Here is a 27,154-nt window from a genome sequence, read left to right on the forward strand (position 1 = left end):
GGATAATACCATCTGGTAAAATTGTTGGTTTATATTTGTAATTTACATTTTAATTAGGGCATTAAATACAGACGCATGTGTGGTCAAAATTCTGCGATTCTGTATCAAATATCAGAAGAAGTTTGGGATTTTGACAACTTTAAGCTGCAACTCATTCCTTAACAGAATGGATGGTTCCCACTTCCCAAATGTGAAACCTGACGCATATTTGATTGGTATACGATGCGATACATTCAGTATATTAATATATTGTCTACTACAAGTGATTAATTGAAGTGATCAAATTCAGCCAGATTTCCATTTAGATTGTACATCTTTATTTTTTTCTAATATAATCAAATAAAAACGAAATATGCTAGCATGAAGATTACGTATTACTTTGTATCTTGTATTACAATGCGTAGGACCATGGCGCTGCGTAGGACTACAAGCTACAAGCCAAACAAACCCAGTACTGTTGTTCGCGCATGCTCAGTTCCCCTCCTGTCCGATGGGGGCGCTGCAGACACGCTGAGCGTACTCTAACCGTCAGCCATCTGCCGCAGTCAGTTAGCTCCTCCAGAGGGAATGGAAAATGGAGGACTGACCTGAAGAACGAGGGAATATCATCGGTATTTCTAGCCTTTAGGTGGGTAGACTGCAACAAATGGATATTTTAGCAATGTATGTGGTTTCAAATTATGTGTGAGATACGCCCGTGTCTCAGTTGTGTTATTTCTGCAGGTCGGTTTAAGATGATGTAAACTGCGCCTGAGGTTAGCTCAAACGTTAACTGGTGTGCAGATTACGCTTGTATTTGTCCTTAATAATTTGCATGTGTTAGTTGAATATGACTAGTTACGAAACGCATGTCGCATTAAGCTTAATGGTTGATAGTTAGCGTTATTTGCTATAATTTCCTCTGTAAGCTAAGTGGCTAATAGCTACAGGTTGAGTTTTCCGTTAGCATTCCTGTGCTCGTGCTGGCTATTAGCCTTAGCTAGGCTTGTTAGCTACAAGTGCACGTTTCGCATAGTTTAGTTACTCGCTGTAGATGCAAATAAATGACGAAAACCACAAACATGTCAAGACGCTTAACGCCAGGTACATAGTTGCTTATTGTGACCGGTCAATTAAAGCAAAGAACAGTTTGTGCCACTGGGCTTATTGTTAACGTTTTCTAACGGTCGGTGTTAGCTATCATGGGTTGTGTACACGGTCTGCAGGAGGTCGCGTTACATTCTGTTGTCCTAGGTCGATGTCTGATATCCACAATATAGTTTGGCTTATTTCTTAAATATTTACAGATACGTAGGCCTGCATTAGTGTGATACCTATGCATGGCTGTGATTTATTGAAATGTAAGATTTACTATATCATGCGCACCAAGGCCCAGTGCAGCTTCAATATTTTGGTTTCAAGCGGCAAATACTCACTGCAAACGGCCTTACTGTGTCAACATGTCGTATAGCGACATTTCTACAGACGGTTTCTCTCATCGGTTTGTTTGTTAAACGCTAGTGTTAAATGAGATGTCAGCGGTCCCTCCCACCTCTCTTGGCAACAGTTTTTCCTGCCATTCACGTGGCACGGTGCTGCGATCACAGCACAGAATTGAAGAAATACTTTATTAATTGGAATCATTAGCTGTATTCTTTTTCAAATGTTGACGGTGCAGTGTGTAAAGCTATTCAATCTACTAGCAGGTATAATTTCGCATTTACCTCAAAGTTCAGACGACTCGTTTCATAGCAGCATTTGAGCAAGAAAGGCAAGTGAAAATAATAAGATACGAGTGTCCGATACGCCTACTCAATGAGTCAGCATGAACGATACCAGCCCCTTAACTGGGTCACTTTAAAGACATGCATGCTTTATTAATGTTGGTCATTTCACTTGTGCTTTACGTGCTTTGGCATTCAATATTCCAACTGGGAACATGGTGTATATAGCAGTTATGGAATTGATTAATATCCCAGTGACTAAGCAAGTGACTAAGTGCCCTAGCTGTTGCATCTCAAACCAGTGTGGAGTTCTTGGGTTTTACTGGTCTCTTCTTTTTGGCAGATCCTTTGACCTTGTACCAAGACAGATGACTACTGATGCAAGGCTTTTGCTTTGTTTGAAGAACTCTGTTAATCATCACTACTGAACTGCAGGTAAAGACAATGCCTATTTATTTTATGTGTGCACGTTTGGCCCTGGAGAATCTCAAATACAGTCCAGTTTCCGTGAACTCTCATAATAAATAACACTTGAAAAGAATATCAATGATTTAAAATCAACATTTACATCTATACATGTACATTTATATCTATATTGTTTTGGGCCAGAAAACATTGTGCCTTAGAATGTATGACTATTAAACATGTATTTATTTATCTATTCCAATGTCCGAGTTCCATATTGATAATATATATTTATATTAAACTCAGCCAATGGTAATTGTAGTTTTTCACATGCATATAATAAATACGTTCTCTTTTTATAAAGTTTGTGATAACGATGTATATTCTGCAGAACATTTTACAACTGATTCTGACATTTGCATTTGATATGCTTATATAATGGCCCAGCATGTTATTTACATATAGGAGTTTTTACATATACCTGTTATTGATATAAGAAGTCACATGTGGTTTCGATATGAGTTTGAAAACCCAAATGCGTATGGATACATTTATTTGGAACAGACAGTCGAGCTAGTGTCAAAGACGGACATCCCAACATGTGTCCTGCTAAGGACCTCAGTAGCCTTTTACTCAGCGGCAACTGCGGTTTACTATTTTTGGAATAGATTTGAAGGAACTTGAAAAAAATCTGTATTGCACTGAACCAACACTTCTTATAAAAGGAAACGGATCATAATAGGCTCTTAAATTGAAGAGCATGATCTCTTAAGCTATGCAATTGAAAATGCCATAATACATAGAATAAGGACAAATGAATGTGTGTAAGATGGAATACTATTATATGAAGTAATTCTGTTTTGGCTACATTTGAACATTTTAAATGACAACAAAATGTGTCCTGGTGATGGGAACATCTTGGTAATACCAGCTTGCCTTATTAATAAGCCCCCCCCCCCCCCCCCAGTATTTGCCGTATTATAAAATGGAAAGAGTGACTCATGGCTGGTCTCTTGTGCTCTTCTCTTAACTGTAGACATTCTGTTTGAACGTAGTGATTGTCTCGATCATCTATGGAGGAGAATGCGAGCCCTGAGCTTTGTGTAGCTCCTGAAACAGAGCAGAGCCAGGACAGTATGGATAGCTGCTCTCAAGGTACCTTGGCTAAGCATCTCTTCCACTCACAATGAAGGGGTGTTGACATTGTAGCAATACTGGGCACAGTTGTGGTTCTATGATCTTTAAATGATTAAAACAAATAATAATTGTTATTATTGGTTTTGATTCATGTAGGCTCATCAGTAAAAGTGTGTAGTTTCTTGGCTATGTTACACCCTGAAGACTGTCTTAGTTAGTTAGTAGTGGATAGTCATCTGTTCTCTTTGAATACAGCTTGCTTTGTTTGTTCACAGGATTTGTTGAAGGGAATAGATCGCAGAAAGAACCGCTTCACACCGAGAGCGAGAATGTGGCCAAAGAGACGATAGAGGAGCCAGAGAACTCTTCCCTGGCCAACAGTGACTTAAAGAAGACCTGGTCTTTCCGCCGGTCCACTGTTGCAAAAAGAGATATGCCAGTGGAGGCAGTAACCGACTGTCCTGTACGGCGCAGCGGCAGGCAGCCTAAGCGCACTGACAAACTAGAGGAATTCCTATCGACCGCCAAAAGAGGGACAAGAAGGAGCGCCCCTCTTAGTCTGGAGAGTGGAGATCCTCCTTCCCAAACCCCAACTGATGCAGAGACTGCCTCAGAGGCCAGCTTCGATGGAAATGCTGACACCAAGGCTGCAGAGGACAAGACAGAGTCCCCCGAGAGGAAGACGAGAAGCAGCACAAGGAAGCAGCCCCAACGGAAAAGTCAAGGCGGCAGACAGACTCGAGGAGGCGGTGGAGTGACAGTCAAAGATGAGGGGAGCTCTGAGAATGATGAAGACAGCAGAGACGCTGCCAAGAAAGACCAGCTACAGGATAAAGACGAAGAGAAAAAAGACGGAGAAAGTAATCCCAGTCCTGAAGATGTAGAGGGCACTAATGCAGCACAGCCTCAGCTAGAGCAGGACTCTGGGGAGAAGGAGGTTGTCGAGGAGGAGCACCAACATGGAGATGAAAACGACAAAGAGGAAACGGAGAAGGACTCGGACAAAGAGACTGACGAGGAGAGCACCGGCAAGCCTGCATCGATGACTGTCAAACGTGGACCCATAAGAACATACATCAATAAAAAGAGGGCAGCCACTAAGAGCACCACCCCTGTTAAAGGTCCCGCCCCCGCCAACAAGATCACCACTCCTGTCAAGAGGGAGACGAAGCCGAACGCCACCCAACCTTCTGGAATAATGCGCAACCCACAAGGCGACAACGAAGATGAGAATGACTCTTCGATGTCTTCATCTTCCTCTTCCACGTCGTCTTCCATGGATTCAGATGAGGGAGGTTATGACCCCAATGCACTTTATTGCATCTGTCGCCAGAAACACAACAAAAGGTATTTATTTGTGATATTTGTGAGTGATATAATATGGGGTTAGTTTGACCAATATCTACCTGTTTCTTATCAGATAACTGAATATGTCTCAATGTTGTATTAAAACAATAACTTCAGGGTAAGACATTCTAGATTTAGTAAGAAAGGATGGATGATTTAATAATCCATAGCTCAGACCTAAACAAATCTTACTAACATCACTATTCTTAAAACAACTAAAAATAAGGAATCATTTGCCGTGTTGGAAGTTTTTCTTTTTGGTAAAATATATCATGTCAAAATAAATCAGAATCCCTTTATTAGTCCCACGGAGGGGAAATGTGCGTCGTTACAGCAGGAAGAAGAGCCACAGACAGCTCAATGTTACATATGTTAAATATGTGACATGCATTTTTTTTTTTTGAAGTACTAAGTTATGATATAATATATCATAAAAAGTTACATAATTTAAAAAATACACATCCTGTAACAGTTCTTAGGATTTAGCAGCCAGGTATATATTACAGTTATTAACGGCATCTATATATATTGCACATCTAGCACATATTGCACATAGGTGGTTGGTATTTAACAGCAGCAAGTTACACCATTTACAAATGTACAGTTATTAACGGCATTTATATATTGCACGTAGTTTGTTGGTATTTAGCAGCAAGTGTGTGGTGTGTGGGGGGGGGGCTAGGCTATCTTTCTCTGAAACTGTTACAGAACGCCAACAACGTTAGATATGGATAGCACCACCTTCTTTCTCATAATCTGTAGATGCTGCGATTTAATAAGTAGTTGAAATTAAATTGGCTTTGTGTTATGAGCCAGGTTGTCGGCTATAATTGTATTATCGGAAAAATGCATGGTAAAAATAGATTTCCCATTATTAGCCTGTAATTGATTCTCACTGATGCAGAGTCAATTTAAAGGTGGGGTAGGTCATTCACTTCAGAAACACTTGTCATCTGTGGAAGCCGTAGTACTGTAAAAAGCACGACCAATCATCTGAGCCGGCTAAAATAACTGGATGGCCTACCTGCCTGTCAGCTTCCATCTCGTGCACAAACTTATCTCGTGCCCTCATTGGTCATGTGTGTGTTGGAGGAGGGGCTGTGTAAGGAAGTCTGAAGGAAGGGAAGATTTTTTTCGGTTGTGTACTTTCAAATTCTAGCGCATTCGAGCTGGTTTCTCCATTCGTACCTACCCTACCTTTAATGTGTTTAACAATTAAGTACATTTTAATTAATATAATACCAATTGCTCTTTAATCAATGCCATTTTAAGTTTCAATGTATGTCATCTTCTTGTCGTCAGGCTCGTATTTACAGCCACAGTGTGTTTCCACATTTCCATGTTGTGTTAATTCTCAAAAAGTGTGGTAAAGAATGCTAGACTGAGTTTTGGTTGGCACTATAAAAGCTCTGTGCTCTCCAGGTTCATGATCTGCTGTGACCGCTGTGAGGAGTGGTTCCATGGAGACTGTGTGGGCATCACTGAGGCCCGCGGGCGCCTGATGGAGAGAAATGGGGAAGACTACATTTGCCCCAACTGCACCGCTAAGAAACAGCAGCTGGTCCGACCCGCCACTTCTATGCTCTCCTCTAACATAGATCTGGGGAAGGCCAGAGCGCAGACTCTCTTATTTTCCGCTGCAACCTTTGGGCTAGACTCCAGTATGTTAGGTGTTCAGTTGGGGGCGGCACTTCCACCCTCCACCATTGGAGCTGAAGAGAGGGGATCAGAGGACCAGGGCATCAAAGGCAGGATAGAAAAAGCCACTAATCCAACTGGGAAGAAGAAGATTAAGATCTTTCAGCCGGTAGGTTCAAACTGATCTCAAATCAACGGCTGTGTTATTATGAGTCCAGCTAATCATTTATTGACTGATTTGCCTGATGTTTTGTCGTCCAATGCTTCATAGAGGCGAAGTCCCGCCCATCTACTTCCAACCCATGGGACCTTATTTCGGAAAAATTATGTATTGAAGTCAATGGGGAGAGAAAACGTATCTCTCGATCCCGTTTGATTTGTGCCACGAATTACACATATGATGTTTGTCAATCTTAAAAAATTATTTCCATGTAAAAAAAGTCAGTTTGTCGTAAAACCAAAAAAATACGCAACTAGAAAGACTACAAATCCCGGTCCCGCATGCTGGCTCTTACGAACCGACTAACTCCCCTTGTGTGTGTGTACAGCTCTCAACGTGCCCAGACTTGGAGTGAATTTCACCTCGTTTAATACTTTTCGCCTCATTCTGAAAGAAAGAAGTGAAATGTGCCAACGTGCCGGCCGTCTTGGTGTGTGGTGCGAGACGGGAGATGTAGTTCATTGAGCGGTTTCACAAAAAAAAGGTGTTACTTCACAGTTTTACAACACATTTTTATTTTATTGTACTTGCAAAATTATCTTTTAAATTGACAAACATCACATGTGTAATTCGTGGCACAATTCAAACGGGATCGAAAGATAATCTTTCTCTCTCCATTGACTTCAATAGCTAATTTTTCCGAAATAAGGTCCCATGGAGCTCGACCGGAAAGGGAGGGACTTCGCCTCTCTATAGTACATGTTTAGTGTTGATCAATAATCACAATTTCAACCATTATATGATTGTTGGATATTTAAAGCAGTTAACATTCACAATTTTGGGGGTTTAATGGCTTATAAGTACATTTTAATCTAGATGACAAAATGACATCCTTAGCTGTTAATTTGTACTGTGTACCGACATGTAGCAGGCCGCACAGCAGCCAACCCAACCAAAAGCAGTCCAGAAAGCCGCACCAGCTGTGGAGAAGAAGGCCGAGCCGAAAGCACAACCAGAGGCGGAGCAGAAAGTGGTGTCAAACGTAGAGGTGAACACAACACCAACAGGGGGGGGGGCAGAGGAGAGGCCCGGGTCGGAGGAGAAGCCCGGGCTGGAGGAGAGGCCCGGGCTGGAGGAGAAGCCCGGGCCGGAGGAGAAGCCCGGGCCGGAGGAGAGGCCCGGGCCGGAAGAGAGGCCCGGGCCGGAGGAGAAGCCCGGGTCGGAGGAGAAGCCCGGGTCGGAGGAGAAGCCCGGGCCGGAGGAGACGCCCCCAGAGGAGACGCCCCCAGAGGAGAAGCCCCCAGAGGAGACGCCCGGGCCGAAAGCTGCGGACGAGTCTTCCCTTCCCAAATGCATCGGGCCGGGCTGTGAGAATAACGCTCAGCAGGACTCTGTGTACTGTGGTAATGACTGCATCCTGAGACATGCCGCTGCAGCCATGAAGTCCATCACTGACGTCAAGGAGCCCAAGCAGAAGGTCAAGGCCGCGGAAAAGAAAACCAAGGCTGCACCAAAGGTAACTCGGACCACTCGATAATAATGCCTTCTGCCTGTCCTTTAAGCGTAGATATTCTTGCCTTTCACCTAATGAGAAAACATGGAGTGGAGTTATATTTCGGCAGTAGCCGCACACGGCACTTCCTTAGCTTAACTGTGTGTCATATAAATGTTGCTATGTTGTGTTTTTACCAGATCTGAGAAATGATTTCCTTTGTGGTGTGTCTTGGTTCGCTACAAATTCTTTCCTTTCCTTTCTGTGTCACTGTTGATTAGCATTTCAGAGAACCAACATTCATGTGTCTAAAATAATAATTTGAGGTCAAATTATTCAACCAATGGGAACAAGCAGCTGCTATTTTCTGATATATAAGAATGTATTGATGTTGAGGAAGCTAATTAAGTTGGTCATCAACCCATTCTGGCAACCTGCAATGGAGCAGGTTCAAATCACTTAAGACAAACTGTACAACGGGCCCGTCTACTGACTCATGGGGGAAATGGATTCATCATCATCAAAATGATCAAAAGTGTTTTTGTTTACAACTGGGTGCAATTGTAATGTGTGGTATAGTGTGTGCAGCACAAAACTTAAAGCCATTTTCCCAATGTTATCGTTTAACTTTAACCATTAATCAATCACTGATTCAAAGTGATGTGACTGCATGATGTTAGGCTTTTATATAGTCAGAAATCCTTTAAACCTTTTCATACAAGAAGCAGTGATGAGTATAACAACTGTAATAAATCTGAGGGCCGAGTGATGAACTGGATCAAGGGGTTCAACAGAGTGAGCCCATCAGCCTATAGATAACATTTGTCTAATCCAAAAAGGGAAAAAGAAGACTTTGCCTCGGATTGGAAAAGTGAATCCTTTCCCAGTACGCTTTTATGTTTGGGGGTGATAAATACGCTTTAATGTTTGGGGGTGATAAACCTGTTTTTAGGATGTTTAGCCAAAGGGATATCTACATAAACATTGCTCCTTGTTTTTTAATTGACACATGGTTTCGGTTACAGAGATGCATTTCAAGCTTTTTGTATGCACTCACACTGTCTGTGGCTTTAATGTCCTGTATCATTAATGTTATCATAATGGTGACTGCAGAGAAACAAAACACCTATAGGCTTAAAATATCCACTGCACATACCATCCTTATGAATAATTAGACGAACAGTATACATTATTTTACCGGTATTACTGTTTGGTTTGATTGTGTGCTTATGTTCTGTATCTTTTCTAAGCCTATTGTTGACCTAATTCTGCATCCCCAAATCCACACGGGAGTCTTCAGTCCTCTTTTTGTCATTACTTTTCACACGGCCTATTTCCTGCACACTCATAGCTGGAAACATCCTGAGGTTTTATTACTTTGAAAACCCACTCAGGCCGTTTCTCAATGTCGAGTAAAGCTGCTGCAGAGCCACTATTTCAAGTATACTACGTCATGGAGTGGCGCCGAAGGACTGTTTAAATGCCCAGCATTCGGCGCCACTCCATGACGTAGTATACTTGAAATAGTGGCTCTGCAGCAGCTTTACTCGACATTGAGAGACGGCCACATACTTTTTGTGAGATTGAAACTTTAAAGGGTGTGGAAGCAAATAAACATCCATGTTCTGTCAAGTGGCTAATCTGAACTAGCTTGCAGGGAACTTTTATTTATTCCAGTTGGGAAACTATTTTCATATCGTTTAAACCAGGGGTGTCAAACTCAAGGCCCGGGGACAAAATCTGGCCCGTGACTTCATGTTATGTGGTCCCACAAGAGCTTGCAAAGAATACAGTGTTTATTATACGGTTACATTCCGATTTACAGAAGCACGTTGCCCATAAACTACATGTCCCACAATGCATCTCAAATTTGACATTTTTCCCAGAATCTGACTTTTCCCCCAAAATGTTACTTTTTTGAATTTTGACTTTTTTTCTCCAGAATTTGGCTTTTCTTTTGAAATCATTTTGTGACATTCTCACTGAAGAGACTTGCAATTATTTGCCCCAGACTTCTGCTTTCAGACGTAGCTAATGATGAAGTTATTACCCTATATGCCAAGAAATATTTGGTACAGTGTAATGTTTACAGAAGCTACATATAGAGCAATTCGGACATGCTATGTTCTCGAACTGTACTAAAAGTGCGAGCAGGAAGGCCGTACAAGTTACATATCATAACCATGGACAGATCTTCCTGGCATTTTGCAATTCTTTTATCAGTCAAACGTTTTTTCTGTTTTGACTGTAATACTGTCAAACAGCTGAGTGCTGAAACTAAAAGCCTGAATGTGTGTTTCTTCCCGTCCACGCAGAAGAGCGCCGCTGGTGGCAAGAGGAAACAAAAGGAAGCAGAGGAGGACTCGGACAGCGACGGAGACTACAGCTCGGAGCTAGATGATGATGAGGAGGAGGATGACGATGATGATGACGAGGAGGATGACGACGAAGAGGAGGAGGAGGAAGAGAACGCTGAGGAACAACCGCCCCCGCCAGCCACTGCATCCTGGTCCAGCGACCATAATTACATTGCAGTAACACCAGAAAAGACTACACCCATATCACCAACAGTTTTAAACAAAAAGTGTATGTATCTCTTTGAAGGTCTTGGGCTGTTTTTGAAACTACGTTGTTATGTTTATATTATACATGTGGTGCTAACGTAACGTGCCGTGGAGCTGGACTCCGCTGTATGCTAGACTTAAAAAACATTTGCAAAGTGTTTATGAAGTGATTTTGATAATGTAAAGGTTTCTTTCTACTAATGACATGTTGGCAGCTGTGACTAAAGGTAAGTGCTGTTTGTGGCTTTGGGTAAGTATTTAATAATAGAGAATGTATTTATTCCGAAGGGACTCTCCACAGGTGATTAGTCATTTGATTAGGTACTAAGACTGGACGCAGTGGCTTTGGGAGTGAGTTCAGCTCGGGAGAACCACATTCCCAATAGATATACCTGGGTTATAAACTGAAAGCAGGAGTTTGAATAACAGACATTATACCAGGTAGACCTAGCGTTCCTTTTGTGGCCCTAGCCATGCTATGGCCAAGAGGTCAGTGCAGAGGCCCCTGCTACATCAAGTTAGACTTTTTCAATATGAAACTTGTCCTTTTTGAGTGTGTGACACTTAATCGATGGATTACCTCTTTCCCCATAGCTAAAAGGCAGGGGTGTAGGTGAAAACAGGACCATGTGGAAGAAAAGTCTCAACTTAACTCTTGTGCTTCACTATTAGATGCATGAATGTGATGAGTGACCGTGAGTGTGATTTTTACAAACTCCTACACAAGTCTCCACTTCCCAGGTTCATCACCTCAGCTGTTGACCCATTAAAAAGGTTCTTCCCTCCCTTTCTCCAGCAGGTAGGTGTCTCAGATCTCCCCATGTTAATGTGGACTAAAGAAGCTAACAGCTCATATTGAGTTGATAATATCTGCTGTCACTGCAGTAGTTTATTTATACCCTTCATTTTGTGGTTAATAGGCTGACTTCAAAGATTTTTTTATTCATATTGATTATGATGCATCACTCCTGGAAAACTGGCTTTGAAATAAAAGGTGATATAACAGATTGTAGGATGCCTCGATTGATTATCTGAGCAGTGTTGGCTTGCTGTGGGAAGTTCAGCTCAATCTAAGCATTTACAACTGATTTATCTACACACTATGGAGGCATCACACAGAAGACACCCCCTCCCCCCAGATGTTCATCAGACGGGAAAAGAAGGAAGCCCTGCCAGAGACCACCCCCCTCCCCTCTCTCCTGGAGATACTGCAGTGAAGTTCAGAAGAAAGAAGCTGAAGACCTGGCTGAGCAAAGGAGGAGGACATCCAGCCTCAAGTGTTTTACACATTTTGCACTTTTGACGAGATTTGATAAATATAAGAGGATCGTTTGTTCCAATGAAATGTGGACAGTTAGTTTCCCTTTATAAGGGGTCATTGAAGGCAACATGTGGATCTTTATTGATGAGAAAGCACGTTTTTAAAGCTAATTGAACCTCTAAGGTCAGGAAATCAGTGTGACCATTGACTGCAGTGACCAACAGGAGGAAGAAGTCATGGCTCATTTGTTCTTGCTTAGCCCCTGTTTCTTCTGAGTCATATTTAGCTTGGTGTGACACTAATTAGATGATGGTTTACTTTGGTTGCTTCGGGTCTCAATACTGTGGTTCTGGACAATAATCTTGTGGTTTCTACATTTCAGTGGGTGATTTGTGATAATTTGTGTGTTCAAGTGGGGTGATGCTTATTCTAATTCAGCTTGAACATACAACTTGAACATAATGGATGACGCTCTAGCATCTGCATATGACAGTTTGAACTGAGTGTGTATTGCCATACAAGTCTTGGTGATAACCGGTTAACATAATACTATATTTTTTAGTTTAAGGAACATTCTTGTGCATCTGCATCTATTATTCATATGACTACCACTGACACTTTTTGGGTTTTCACTTTTTAAGACGGAGCTCATAGCCTTAGCTGGTTCTAGTGTTTGTGGTTTGTGGCTGAGCTCATTAAACAAATGTATTTAAATTAACAGTTTGAAAATGAGGAAGTTATGAACGTCAACCTGGTAGTTGTGGTTCTATCTTTTCAATATCTGCTGAGTACTTTTGCACGAGACAGGAGTGCATCATTCCGCCTCCCTCCTATTCGGATATATGGTGGGAGTATGAAGCCCATTTCTTCTAAATAATGTTTAGGAAGAAAATGCTTCTTTCCCAAATGGACCTGCATTAACAGCACAATGTATCCGCATTCAGCTGCTACAAATAAAGGGGCTATTTAACCGCCCAGGGTGTCAACTTTGTGTGTATTTAAGAATGTTTATTGCAGTGTGTTCAGGATGCGCACACACAACCTGTGAATTACGTTTTAATTTTTTCATCAAGAGTGGGTGGTCTTAATTGTCTATGACAGTTAATTATCTCATAATGTGGAGCTTTATGAGTCAGCAATGTCATCTGAAAGTCATTCTGTCTTGCTACATGTTTCTGCTGATATTGCAAATGATTGCATATTTTAACATGTATGTATCTTCTTGGTTTGCAGCCCCCCCTAAGGAAGAGAAGCAGAGTGAGAAGGAACCTGCTCAAGCAAAAGCCCCTTCTCCTACTAAAGGGAACAAGAAGTCCACGGCGACTAAAGCAACCAAGGTTTCCCCAAAGGGCAGGAAGCCTCAGACCACCACCTCGAAGGCGTCAAAGAAACCTGCGACACCCCTGAGTAAAACTGCAGCAAAGTCCAAGAAACCCGGTCCGACACCCGTCCAAAACAAGTCTCGCTTTCCTCAGGGTCCGATCCACGCCACAGGAGCGCTGAGAGTCACCAAGTCCAACTTTACCATTCCTAAGAAGCAGCCCCCACAAAAGGAACCTCCATCCTCTTCGTCTTCCAGAGTCCCATCAACTCCACCCTCTTCAGCTCCCTCCAGCCACTCCAGACCTCCACATCCAGCTCCTTCTGCGCCCACTGTGTCCCCCGTGCGGCCCCCACCAAACAACCAGATGAGAACAAACATCCGGCGCTCGCTGACTGACATCATCTTTAAGAGGTAAGGAGTCCAAAGTTCGTAATACATCTACAAATATTTCAGTAAAACTTCAGATTTGAACACCATCATTTGTTGTGTTCGGTACCACCAGGGTGAGCGACAGTGACGACCTGAATATGAATGAGCCTGAAGTGTCAAAGCTGTCGGTTGCCATTGAAAAGGAAATGTTCAACCTCTGCCTTAGCACTGACAGCAAGTACAAGAACAAATACAGGTCCCTCATGTTCAACCTGAAAGATCCCAAAAACAAAGTAAGTAAACTTTTCCCCGTATTTTTTGTATGTTTAAAGAGTTGTGTATGTGCCTTCAGCCTGAAAAGCTTAACAAGCGTATTTGTAACTGATGTTCATGATTATTGTGTTGTGTCTCAGGGCTTGTTCTACAGAGTGGTGGGTCGTGAGGTCAGTCCCTACAGGCTGGTGAGACTGAGCGCTGAAGAGCTGCTTTCCAAAGAGATATCTGAGTGGAAGAAGCCTGATACTGCTGAGGTAAATACTACTCTCATTTTAAATGAAACATGAAGTTTAAATGTAGGTAACTCTAAAGACAAAATGTGCTGTTCTCCTGCAGGCCCACTCTCCCGGTGCAAGGGCCCATTCAGGGCACTCTAAACTGGGCAACAGGCATGACTCTCATAGCATGGATATGGATGACGCTCCACCAACATCTGATGGAGATGTATGTATCTCTGCCAACACTTCATCTTCTCGCATGGCCGCTGCTGCAGTAAGTGGTGGCATGCTGTCTTTCTCTCTTCAACACTTATTTTTCACTTTTGCATGGGTTGCTTAGTTACAAATACAAATCCTGGGTTAACTATCTTGCAAACTGTCCTGTTTTTCAATGCTGTTTCTTTCTTTCTGAAGCTTTCTTTTTACCGGGTGTTACACCTTATCTGTTTTAACACCCAGATATCACCCAAAGTACAGGGTGTTATTTGAAAAGCAATGATTTGTTTTTCAAGCTCACCTCAGAGTTTTCTGTGTTCACAGGACCAAGATGAGTCGATGCCCACTCCTCCAGCCTCGGCTCAGCCCTCTGCTGCGGAGGGCAACAGTAGCGGCAGCATGCCAGACATTTTCAGTACAATGCTCAAGGACACTACTTCTGAACACAGGACTCATCTGTTCGACCTCAACTGTCTGATATGCACAGGTAAATGACACAGAAGTGTAAGGTCAATTTTGAAAAGTGGCCATTTTCCATAATTATTTGAGCAACCTCAGATTTTATTCTACACGCTGCATGAGTTTTCAAATAATGAAAACATTTGGTTAGCACACTGAGATGTAGGAGGTTGGCAGCCTGTTGCCTGCAGCGTTCCCATTACTCCAGACAATATTTAAAGAAAGGGTGATACTGATGTCATGTTTTGTTTACTCGTAGTGGTAAGTGTCAGGCTCACTGAGAAACATTCACAGATTTCAATGTTAAACTGCAGCAGAAGAAAATGCTCATTATGCACAAGCTAATAACTTCATAGCATTTTTACTGTTGAAGTCGCCATACAGTTTGAATTACAGTATGGCATTTTTTTAATATAGAAATATTGCAAGACTTTCCTTCATTACGCTCGGTCATTTGATGAATGACAGACAAACATTTATTTAATTAAAATTCTTCAACATTTTCTTTGCGAGATTTTTCACACAAGCAATCATTCTTATAATCTTACCCTCCAGGTCAGAGGTCAGAAGATGAGCCTGCAGCTAAGAAAGCCAAACTGACCAAGAAGCCTGACACTAAGCCTCTGAGACACGAGCAGCCCTCCTCCAGGTCGGGGGACGTGTCTCCTGTCCAAGTCCCTCCATCCTACCAGCCGACTGTGGAGCCAGCTGTCCCAGAGCCACAGCCACAGTTGGACCTCAGTATGCTGGCTCCTCTGGCCCAGGCCCCCACACCCATCGCCCCCATCGTGTCCTGTGTCAGCATCACCCGCAGAGACCCCCGCATGGCCAGGCACAGCGCCGCGGTGACTGTCACCTACCCGGCTGCAGAGAGACTCCCCAACAGCTCAGCAGAAGCCCTCCCAGCTCCCCTCAGCGCTCCAGCGGATGTCGCACCCAAAGCTCCGCTGCCGATGCCCCCGGCTCCCCCCCCTTCAGTGGCTGCCTTCAAACCAGGGAAAACAAGGTGCTTAATCTCATCACGCTTTTATAAATCAGCTCTTCAGAGACTTGCTCGCTTTAGTGGTTTATTTGTTTGCAACTGTGGTATTTTTTTACTCAAGGGCTTAAATTCAGGGTTCCAATAGTCATGGAAAACCTTTTTAAAAACCATGTAATTATAAGTTTTGCAATTATATGTTTGAAATATTTTGTGGCATGTATGTTCCATATTTATATTGCCATATTGTTTTTCCAGAAAAAAAACACATTTATAATTCATTAGTATAAATGGTATAACTCGGTCTGTTTCCCCTTATTTTGTAATGCCAGTGACAGACTAATATAATTAAAAAGAATGTTTGCAATGTGCCTCTTAAAGGTATTTTCAGTTAATATAAACATTACAATCTATTAGACATTGGACAAAAGTTTTCATCAATAACTAAAGTTTACTTTACACATCTGTCTGTATACATATACGATATGAATGGTCATGGACATTTCATTATGGGTCATTATAAAAGTTATGGAGGTGTTTTTAAATTGTTGTCCCTTAAATTGCATTATAAATATGTGAGGTATTGGATTTCCCCTAAAACAGAGACATTTTGGTTTCACAGTTCATCCGAGACCCCTCCTGAGGGCGAGACGGCGATCTTCCTCCACGGTCAAGAGAAGATCTGGAAAGGACTAATCAACATGCAGTCTGTGGCCAAGTTTGTGACCAAGGCTTATCTGGTGTCAGGATCCTTTGAATACCTGAAGGAGGTTAGCAATTTAGATTAGTCTTCCTTTTTAATCATTGTTTAATGCAAAACCTTTGGGCATATCATGCAAGCAAGCAAAAGCATCATACTTAGTGTTATATTTTTTGTGCAGGATTTGCCAGACACCATTCACATTGGAGGACGGATATCTCCAAGCACAGTGTGGGACTACGTTGGAAAACTGAAAACCTCACTCTCAAAGGTTTGATGAAAACAATGATTGAGTATAAAAGTGCTCCATTTAAAGGCCTTGCATCCCTTACATACTTTGCTCTCTGTGTTTTCAGGAACTATGTTTGATCCGTTTCCACCCGGCCACAGAGGAGGAGGAAGTGGCATACGTCTCTCTCTTCTCCTACTTCAGCAGCAGGAAACGATTTGGTGTGGTGGCTAACAACAACCGACGTATCAAAGACCTCTATCTCATCCCTCTGAGCTCAAAGGACCCATTACCCTCCAAACTCTTACCGTTTGATGGGCCAGGTAAGCGTTCACAGGGTCACACATATATACCACTAAATGTAACTGTGTTTATTTTAATGATTTTGTGTCATATTTGTTTTTTAACTGAGGGTTTGGTGATTTATTAGTTTGTCCTGTAGGGGGCACTAACTCTTTTGCTAAATCTCATCCAGAAAACACCTCATATAACAGCTGCTGTGTCCTCTGCTGTGTTTCTGATTTTGTATAACACATTTCTAATAAAGGAAGTTTGCATCGCAGGTTGATGCCATTTGAGTCCAGTCTCAGCCTGTTGTTTCTTATGACTTGGCTTCTACATAAACATAATGTACCTATTTGAATAAATAAATAATTTAAAATGGTTGACAAGTTACATCATATCACACCGGTGATCAAATGGTAACATGCTGCACCACTTAATTCCTTACTATTGGACTAGCTTCAGAAAAAATATGACTACACATCTTACTTTTTCCCGATGTTTCTTTAAACAGATTGAAGTAATGATCTTTAATCAAATCTCCATAAGAACTGATGTTGTAGATTTACCAGAATTATATTATGGTTTGCAATCTATTGCAGTCTTACTGGCAGTCATGTGTTTTTGCAATTTCCTGGTGCAGTCTTGTGCTGTCAGTGACTCTTGGTTATGTATTGCATAAGCAAGACCTCTACAATAACCAACACAAGCCTACTGATGGCGCACGTTTCTCTGCAGCTAATACCTGCATACATATTTCAGTTTGTTTTGTTTTACATATTAACACATTTAATGACTGCGAACCATTTCCACAATTGTCAGTTGAGATATGAAAGGATTCACTTAAGAGAGCAGATACAACTCTGATAAAGCCTTATGGACTTACAATTCCTCATGTATGTATCAAAACATCTTGTAGAAACTAATTTAACTTAAATGTCTTTATTGAGCAAGTCAGGAATACAAGATTATCATTCAGTTCTGTTAATCTACGGTTATCAACATAAAATGTTTACAAAGGTCCTTGTTTTGTCTTTTCTTGCAGGGCTTGAACCTGCTCGTCCTAACCTCCTCTTGGGTCTGCTGATCTGCCAAAAGGACAAAAAGCGAGCTGGTGGTCCGTTAGAAACTGAGGAAAAACGATCAAAGATTCAAAACAGAGATACTGATGACACTGGCCTTCCAAAAATATCTTCTTCAGTCAGAGGGGACAGAAGCTCGCGACAGAGTCTGGAAATCCCCTTCAGCACCACTCCTCCAGGGTCACCTCCTTCTAACTCTTCTGAGACCTCCAGCAGCACCACAGCCACCTCCTCTGTCTTTTCTCTTTTGTCCTCTTTCAAAGCTACATCCACTGTCACCGGCAAGGAGTCACCATCCTCATCCAGCTCTGTTGCTTCCTCTGCTGCTACGCCTCTTCAAACGATCCTCAACACTCTTTTTGGGAAGAAAAAGCACGACTCAGAAGCTTCCAACTCTCCGTCTGATAACAGTGGGGAACTCACCATCCCGTCCGCCTCAATGCTTGACCCCATTGTGCAGCAGTTTGCACAGAGTTCTAAAGAGAAACAGGTGGAGGAGGACGAAGATGACCGACCGTACGATCCAGAAGAAGAGTATGACCCCAGTATGGGCTACAATGTGCCTAAGAAGTCTGTGGAGATGGAAATCAAACCTAAAATCTCTAAGCAGCCTGAGGTGGTTGCAAATGAAGCTGATGATGTAGCTTACGATCCAGAGGATGACTCAATTTTTGAAGATGTCAAACCTGTTGTACCAGTTCAAGTTAAGGTTGAGTCTCTTACTGATGCACAAAAGATCTTGGAGAGCCTAAAACAGATTGGGGATCAAGCATTCCAGAAACAGGGAGAGCACCAAAAATTCTCTACGGTGACACCTGATGTTTCATTGACACTTCCAGACACATTCTTAACCACACCTGTAACATCCCTTTTGGCCAATTCTCAGCTACTGCAGCTTGGCAAAAAGGTTGAGGAACTAATAAAGTCTACATCAGTTGCTCCCTTGATCAACCAAAGGAGAGATCCCCGACAGAGCAGGGATCCTCGCCAGGCTGCAGACGACAACAAACCGACTGAAGAACCTGAGGAACAAGAAGAACCATCTGCTCCGGTGGTGGATTCTACAGCTGTTTCACAACCTGTGGTTCAAGAGGCTAATCTGGATAAAGTTACTGAACTCCCAGACTCCTCAGAAGCCCAAGAGACAACGCTGCCTCTTGAGGAAGTGAAAAGCGAGACGCTACCCTTCCTAACGTCAGACGAAACAGAGGTAGCAATTCCATTATTAGGAGAGGACGTGGACCCTGATATGGAAGTCAACTATATGGATGAGCCAGAAGTCAAAACTGTGGAAGCTGAGCCAATCAAGCCAGAAACAGAATTGGACAAGTACAGTATTTGGCCAAATGCTGCCAGTATCTTAAAAGCTAATGAAGAATCAGATTATGATGATAATAGCCAAGATGTGCCATCCAGAAGTTATTATAACGAGCATGCAAACGCATCCCAAAGACCTTCCACAATCCCAGTACTCACTCAGAGCACAAAAATGGTCGACACTCCACACTCGCTTGAGCACCATCACATGCCGCATCACAGGTCAGGCTTCGATAGAGAGTACAGACCTCCAGCTGACATCCCCCCCCCATCAAACTTCCCCCAGCACCATCCGATGCAGGGACAAAATATGGTTTTAAGGCCTCCTCCGATGTCAATACGACCACACATGCAAGGCCACCCTCCAGTGTCAGGCCACCCTCCAGTGTCAGGCCACCCTCCTATGCAGAGACCCCCTCCACCCATGCATGTTCATCCCCCTGTCCGTGGTCCTCCCCCTATGCAGGGTGATAACAGCCAACAATATGGTCCACGTCCAACTGCATACCCTCCTTATCAGAACCAGTGGCAAGGCTCCCAGCCGCAGCAGCTTCCTTCTGTACCACCTCCCCATAATATCATGCCCCTCCGAGGACCACCACCACCACAATTTCTTCCAATGGCCCAGAGAGGCCCTGCTCCCCAAATGTTTAATCCCTCCATTCCCCCCCAGCACATTGTACAGCAAGGTCTCCCTCCAGGCCTGCCCCCACCTCCTACTTTTGATGGACAGAATCTTCCACCAAGATTTGGGGGTCCCCCACCTTCACCATTTAACTTCCCTGCAAACAGAGGTCCTCCTCCACCTTTCGCTGTGCCACCCCATAGTCACTTTGAAAACAGACTCCCTCCTCCGTCCCACTTTCAAGGGCCCAGGGGTCCCCCGCCACCTCAGTATGGTGATCAACGGGCTCAACCCGCAATAGGGGACCAACCTCGAGGCCCTGCAGAACATTATAACAGAGAAAACCCTAACTCTTTCAAACCAAACGTGGAGCAGAATCCAAACCCTCTACATATTTATAAAGACGGTCAGGGTCCCCCGCCAGGTCCAGCCTACCGGGGTCCGCCACATAATCAGTATGAGGACAGAAGAGGTCCACCCTCCATTGGCGAGGTAAGCGGACAGCACTTAAATCCTCATAACCAGTACGAGAGCTCCAGACCCCTCTCTTCACCTCCACGTCGAGGATCTTTTGATGAGCACCGGGGTCCCCCCCCTCAGGAGAATAGACCCCATCCCTCTGAGCGTTTTGGAGGATCCGAGCGATACCGCTTGGACAGGCACTCTGATGAACCTAGACCTATCCGTCACTCTGGGCCTCTACTGCCAACTCCTCCAGAGGCTCCCATTGGTCCTCCGAGTCGCATGGGAGCTCACAGTCCAGACTTGCACCAGGACGACCCCTGGAGGCGACACTCTCCTGAAATGAGGAGGAAGAGCAGCTCCACCCGAGAGGACTCAGAACCTCGCATCGGAGAGCGCTTCAGTCGCTTCGAAGGAGGGCACAGAGAACCTGCTCCTGGTCCCTTACAACCCTCTGAAGAGAGACAGGGGGAGCAGTCCGAGGACCGCCGGAGGGAAAGAGAACGGGATGTCCCACACCCAGGCAGGCCCTTATGGGACAGGGGCCAGGACAGGCGGTGGAGCAGAGAGCCGGAGTGGGATAGAGCCAGAGAAAGGGACCATGATCCAGAGCGTAACCGGGAAAGAGAACGCGATCCCGAGCATCCCCGGGAAAGAGAACGCGATCCCGAGCATCCCCGGGAAAGAGAACGCGATCCCGAGCATCCCCGGGAAAGAGAACGCGATCCCGAGCATCCCCGGGAAAGAGAACGCGATCCCGAGCATCCCCGGGAAAGAGAACGCGATCCCGAGCGTATCCGGGAAAGAGAACGCGACCCGGAGCGTACCAGAGAAAGAGAACGCGATCCTGATCGTACCAGAGAAAGAGAACGGGATCCGGATCGCACCAGAGAAAGAGAACGGGATCCGGATCGTACCAGAGAAAGGGAACGAGATCCTGATCGTACCAGAGAAAGGGAACGAGATCCTGATCGTACCAGAGAAAGGGAACGCGATCCTGATCGTACCAGAGAAAGGGAACGCGATCCTGATCGTACCAGGGAAAGAGATGTTGATCCGGAGCGCAACAGAGAAAGGGATCACGATACGGAGCGTCCTCGAGAACGGGATCCGGAACGTACCAGAGAAAGGGATCCGGAGCGTCCCCGAGAAAGAGATCATGATCTGGAGCGCAGCCGTGAAAAAGAACGGGATCCGGAGCGTCCCCGAGAAAGAGATCATGATCTGGAGCGCAGCCGTGAAAAAGAACGGGATCCGGAGCGTCCCCGAGAAAGAGATCATGATCTGGAGCGCAGCCGTGAAAAAGAACGGGATCCGGAGCGTCCCCGAGAAAGAGATCATGATCTGGAGCGCAGCCGTGAAAAAGAACGGGATCTGGAGCGCAGCCGTGAAAAAGAACGGGATCCGGAGCGTCCCCGAGAAAGAGATCATGATCTGGAGCGCAGCCGTGAAAAAGAACGGGATCCGGAGCGTACTCGGGAAAGAGAGCGCAGCAGAGGGAAGGAGGGCGAGAAGGCCAGGGAGACGGAGGTGGAGCGACACAGGGATCAAGACACAGACAAGAGAAGAGACCGGGAAAGAGACAGAGCCAGGGATTCTGACAGGAGGGACCACGACCGCGATAGAGGGAGAAACCGAGAACGAGAGCGCGAGCGCGATCGAGAGCGGGACAAAAAACGGGATAGATCCCGTAGCAAGGAAAGAGACCGGGACAGAGACCGTGGGAAAGACCGAGTCAGAGAGAAGGAGAGAGACAGAGAGAGGGACAAAGACAGGGATCGTCGGGACAGGAGCAGAAGCCGAGATAAAAGAGAGGAAAAAAAGGACAGTAAACACGATACACCTAAGGAGAAGGACAAAACTGCAGAAAATGACAAGAACGTGTCCTAGTCAGTTTTAAGGACACTACACGAAAGAGAGTTCAATCTTTCACCGGTTGAAAAAGAGTTGTATCACTGTAAATGTAGATGAGCAGTATTTCTTGAAATGTCCAGTTGTATTCATACTAGAAAGTTTGACAATGTTTGTATTATTTTTGTCACTTAAAGGTTTCTAACTTGTTTTACCACATTTGAAAAACAAAAAACTGAAGGACATTTTTGTTGCTTGTGTACAAGATGTTTAACGTGGGCAACAGAGTCCTATTACACATACCTTTCTCCTTTCCAAGCAGTTCTTTTTTTTTAAGGAAACAATAATGTAACACACCATTTGCAATATGTAAATATGAATGTATTTGTGTATATACTGATGTTTTTAATCATACTTTTCTAAGTAGTGAGAAATGAAAGCCATATATCTGAGATGGATAATGTGAAAGTAAAGGAAACACTGTTTACAGGCAAATGTGTGTTTAATGTCTAGCCCCAATGAAGCGAAAGGCTCCAACTATCTACAATATTCATCCCATCTATGGTTGTAAATGATATGTCCTGATTTTGTTTCAGCTCAACCAATTAAACCTGTTTGATGACATCTTCCTCTGCTGTTGTCAATACAAAGTTAAACAAAAACAGTTTTGAATAAATCAAGTCATGTGAAATTGCTTAGTTTTAATGTTTAGGTTTTTGGTATATTAGTTACTCTGCAGTAAAGTGTCACATGAAGGTTAGGCCATTGCCAATAAATGTGATTTAGCAACACCTCCAAAATAATTTACTTAATTGTTTTAAAGTTTTATATCCACATTTATCCAAGCACTGGCAGAATCTCACCACAAGCTAAAGTCTCAAGGAAACCTGAGTACAGTCTTTTATAAAACCTTAGATATTTGTGCCCTTACATCGTTCAGAATGAGGAGAAACCCAGGCGTGATGGGAATATCTGTAGGATACATTTATTTGTAATTTACATGAACCAAAACTAAGGAAAGAAACACTCCATTGGGTCCCTTAAATGCAGAATGCTTTAATATACTTCACTAACGTAACGTAATGGTAATATATCCTTTTCTTTAAGAACACCAGTGTTTGACTTTATGTTTGCCATAATCTGTGAAGCTAAACACGTGTGTGTAATGCTAGTTTGATAATAGGAATAAATGCAAGGAAGAACCACAGTAAATAAGTGAATAAAATGTATTAGAAATTACAAGAGTTCAGGTTATATATTGGATAAACATTTCAGGTTTAGTGGAAAAAAAAAACATTTTCACTACTTCTGAATCATAGGCACTTAAGATTCAATTGCAACAGTTTCACCCGGTTTAGAACGGCTTTCTTTATAGAAACCTGTATAAGAATAACATTTAATGAAACAAAAATAGTAGTAATAGTAGTATCATGGCTAAATATTTTACATTCTGATCTTAAGCTTGTTTTTAGTATGCAGTGTGCAGTACACTCAAAACAAACTGCAGACTAATTCTTGTTAATATTTCCTTAAATGGATTCCTGAATCTGTGATGATATGTTTATTACATTCAGTTCTCCGCATTAGTATGTAGTCGCATAGTATAGAGAGTATTGTAAACCTAAGTATGTAGATTGAATTTGGGGAACATTGACAGAAAATACTTTAAGAGCTTAATTGTCTTTGGCTTTCTATTCGTTCACCATACTCAAGGGATGCATGTGAAGATCATAAGTATGTTTTTTGCAGAGACACTGACTCCCGTGACCACATCATTTGAATTTTCTTTGGGCACCACACAAACTCATCTTTACGGTCATAGTTCAAATAGGCGAACTTGATGAGACTCCTACGTTGTTTCTTATCGAGGACCGCAAACACAAAGTAGCTCAGAACACTATCCTTGATTTGTGGCAGCTCTCTGTTGACGAGGGTCTCCTCCAGGAAGAAGTGCACCAGGGGGGCTTGGTAGTGAGGGTACCCCAGGGTTCCCAGGCACTTCAGGATGCGGGTGATGCGCAGGTTGTTGTGAGTGTGACTGTCAATGACAAAAAGTTGTTATATATATTATTTGTATGGCTTTTAGTGTACAATTTTAGAGATAAAGCATGAAGAGATCACCTGTTAAGGTTGTTGAATCTCGCTTTCCAGTTCAGCGCTCTCGTCAATTCTCCTGTTTGCTCATTAAGCAACTCGATACCATAGAAGTCCAACATGAGCTTATAGGACTCCAACAGATTCTCCAATGCCAGGCTGCTTTGACAAATGGCCTGAAGGGAAAGTAGAGTTTACAATCTGGACATTTATTTTAAGATATGAATTCGGTAGCTTTTAGCAGTTTACCTTTATTTCGTCTTTCGTCAGTGTTCTTGCCTGATAGTTCACCCCTGGTTCCTGCAGTGGGAACAACCTTTAAGAGAACAAATGAGTACATTGTTTCAACAGGAAGTAAAAGGTTAAGGTTATAACATTTTCAATGATGTGATAATAGAGTATCTTACCATTGAATGTAGTAGTGTTCACTCTCCAGTCTATTATAATCGCTATACCATTCATTGTGGAAATCCTTTATGAAAGCATCTGATAACAAATACAATAGATAAAATAAGTAAATACTAAGTTGATAGATGTTAGGATAGTTATACTGATTTGACACATAAGTCAAACGTGATTGTAAGTGTAGGCCTACCGTCAGGTACAGAACGCATCAGCCCTTGATGAAACTTCAGATTAGGCTGGTCATTCTATTCAACAGAGGACGATTGAGAGATTATACAAATTTTATATACACATAATTAAATACCTTTATAAGTCAAACACAGTTTTCATGTGTGTACTTACCGACTCATTCCAGCTTGACATCTTGCACAGAGACTGTGGGGAAATATAAAAGAACAATATGTGCTTGGTTAACGCTGAAACAAGTTAAAGTGTATATTATGTTTGTAGTGTGTGGGTGTGTGTACGAGTACGCAACTTACAGGGTAGTCATGCCTGTAGTTCTGCATGTCTTTTGCGGCATTCTCGAAGCTGCTGAACTTGTTCTGGTGCACATAAAAGAAAAGAAAGTCAGTTGAATCTCAAGACATTGTGAAATTGTTGCAAATGTACATTGGTCTAAAGTAATTTAGTAGATTTACTCAAGTACAATTTTGAGAGACGTGTACTTTACTTGAGTATTTCATGTTTTTATACTTTGTACTTCTACTCCACTAAAATTCAGAGGTAAATATAGTACAATTACTCCACAAATTGTTTTAGTGCCTTTAAATTACTCTGCAGATTTGGATGAATGATGTGAAATATAATCAACACTTAAATAAGACTTTAGTTACACCTGGAGTTTATTAATAAGCTACCCTGCAGTATACAAAGTCACATAAAACTAGCTGCACCTTTACCAGCTTTGATTACACATCAATGCATCAATAATTATAATCAAAACATGATATATAACTCTGAAATGGGCCGATCTGCATGGTGACTACTTTACTTAGATGCTAATACTTTTGTACTTTTGCTTGAGTGACATTTTGATAGCAGGACTTTAACTTGTACAAGAGTATTCCTACACTCTGGTACTTCTACTTTTACAACATATCCCTGTGACAATTAGAAGTTAAAATAAGGTTATGTTTGGATCACTAAAGACACACAGTGTAAATCTAAACATAGAAAGTGAATCCAATGCATGCCCTCTACAGTACAGTTCGCCCCCCTCCTCACAGCGCAGCGGGCCTCTGGACTCACATGCTTGGCTGCAGGTCGCCTTGTCCCGCTGCATCTCGGCTCCTGGTCCTCTGTCTCCCAGGTGGAGTCATAGCCACAGTAAAACTCATCTGAGGAATCAACGCGAAACTCTCCACCATCTTCCTCAGACCCATCTTCATCTTCGGTTAACTGCGCAACAACTTCTTCAGACTCCCGGACGCTTCGGTCAAACCCCTGCCGCACCTTGGGGGTCAGATCTCGGTTGTAGTCAGCGGCCCTCTTCGGTGGACCATTACCGCGGGACTGCTCCACATCTTTGGGGGAACTAATCGCTGGAAAGTTGACTTCGGAGTTTGTTTCAGGCTCTTCCGGGCTTTCGTAATTCGATCGCCATCTTATCGGTATCAATGCGTTGACTATTAATCTACAAAGTCTTCTCATACAGCGCCATATGATACCAGGAGAGCGTAAAAACCACTCAAACACAGAATAACCTCCGTTGTCGTTGAAGAAGGCCATAATACCCTCCACACGTCGACACAACAGCACTGACAGGGGCCTCATGTCACCTGATGTCGCTTTATGACATGTCTGTTTCGCTTTCACTTTCTCCCAACTCCTACTGTAAATAGTTAAAAACGTTAAACGTTGTCACCAACACACACCAACTCCACCTCCCGGCTCAGGCTGCTAGTTCAGGGTTAAATGGCAACAAATATGTATTGCTAAGAAAGCTGATCTGGAAAATATCATTTGAATGTAGGGGAGTCTGTGGACAGTAACAAATCGTATTCCTCCAATCAGAAACATGCTGGACCTTTATTTATATCACCATAGGGACAAAAGGTGTTATAGCAGCAACAGAATAAGAGAGAAACACTTTAGTACACATGAGAATACACACAGGGATATTAAGAATAAACAAAATAAAAAAAGAATTAACATGTTTTAACAGTATGATTGGAAATAACAAAAATAACAGAAGTTAAACTCTGATTAGGTGAATGTCCATCTTACAGTATGTGAACAAGGTTAAATATACATTTAAATGTGCAGGCTTTTGAACATGCAAAACAATGAGGATAATTCCCCCACATCAAATACAGCTTTATTTGTAATGCACTTTAAAACCTCCAGAATATAAAAATCAGACAGCTCAGCACACAAACCATAAAATAAGTAAAGATACAAATGAAAAGCTAAAAACTTAAAATAAACAAGAAAGAATAAATAACACCAGCCATGTACTTAAAACAATAGACCATTTAAAACAATGAAAGCAACAATCTACAAAGTGTTGAACGCTAAGTAAAATAGTTAAGAAGCGATATAAAAACAGACTGTGAG

The 27,154-nt window shown here is 42.8% G+C and overlaps 2 protein-coding genes across 8 annotated transcripts; one reads left to right on the forward strand and one right to left on the reverse strand.

The window, feature by feature from the left end:
- Positions 1 to 472: 472 nt before the first annotated feature.
- Positions 473 to 22,725, forward strand: dido1 (death inducer-obliterator 1). Of its 6 annotated transcripts, XM_034212260.1 has the most exons (18): positions 473 to 628; positions 2,047 to 2,138; positions 3,145 to 3,263; positions 3,521 to 4,592; positions 6,015 to 6,399; positions 7,319 to 7,906; positions 10,198 to 10,468; positions 12,941 to 13,442; positions 13,534 to 13,693; positions 13,814 to 13,930; positions 14,013 to 14,168; positions 14,435 to 14,597; positions 15,125 to 15,575; positions 16,171 to 16,318; positions 16,430 to 16,519; positions 16,605 to 16,800; positions 17,805 to 21,401; positions 21,462 to 22,725. In XM_034212260.1, the coding sequence occupies exons 3-18, from the start codon at positions 3,182 to 3,184 to the stop codon at positions 22,133 to 22,135; spliced, it is 8,652 nt and encodes a 2,883-aa protein (XP_034068151.1). In that variant the 5' UTR covers positions 473 to 628; positions 2,047 to 2,138; positions 3,145 to 3,181; the 3' UTR covers positions 22,136 to 22,725. The 6 variants fall into 6 exon arrangements, with proteins under 6 accessions (XP_034068151.1, XP_034068147.1, XP_034068150.1 ...); XM_034212256.1 differs by having other exon boundaries at positions 17,805 to 22,725; XM_034212259.1 differs by having other exon boundaries at positions 14,013 to 14,120; positions 17,805 to 22,725.
- A 334-nt stretch (positions 22,726 to 23,059) lies between these two features.
- LOC117543749 (opioid growth factor receptor-like) lies at positions 23,060 to 26,433 on the reverse strand. Of its 2 annotated transcripts, none has more exons than XM_034212278.1 (8): positions 25,799 to 26,433; positions 25,078 to 25,140; positions 24,938 to 24,970; positions 24,786 to 24,840; positions 24,598 to 24,676; positions 24,440 to 24,506; positions 24,218 to 24,366; positions 23,060 to 24,134 (listed from the first exon to the last, which is right to left on the reverse strand). In XM_034212278.1, the coding sequence occupies exons 1-8, from the start codon at positions 26,369 to 26,371 to the stop codon at positions 23,825 to 23,827; spliced, it is 1,329 nt and encodes a 442-aa protein (XP_034068169.1). In that variant the 5' UTR covers positions 26,372 to 26,433; the 3' UTR covers positions 23,060 to 23,824. The 2 variants fall into 2 exon arrangements, with proteins under 2 accessions (XP_034068169.1, XP_034068170.1); XM_034212279.1 differs by having other exon boundaries at positions 25,847 to 26,429.
- Positions 26,434 to 27,154: the final 721 nt, after the last annotated feature.

Source organism: Gymnodraco acuticeps, unplaced genomic scaffold (assembly GCF_902827175.1).
Source record: "Gymnodraco acuticeps unplaced genomic scaffold, fGymAcu1.1, whole genome shotgun sequence".
NCBI classification, from domain to species: domain Eukaryota; kingdom Metazoa; phylum Chordata; class Actinopteri; order Perciformes; family Bathydraconidae; genus Gymnodraco; species Gymnodraco acuticeps.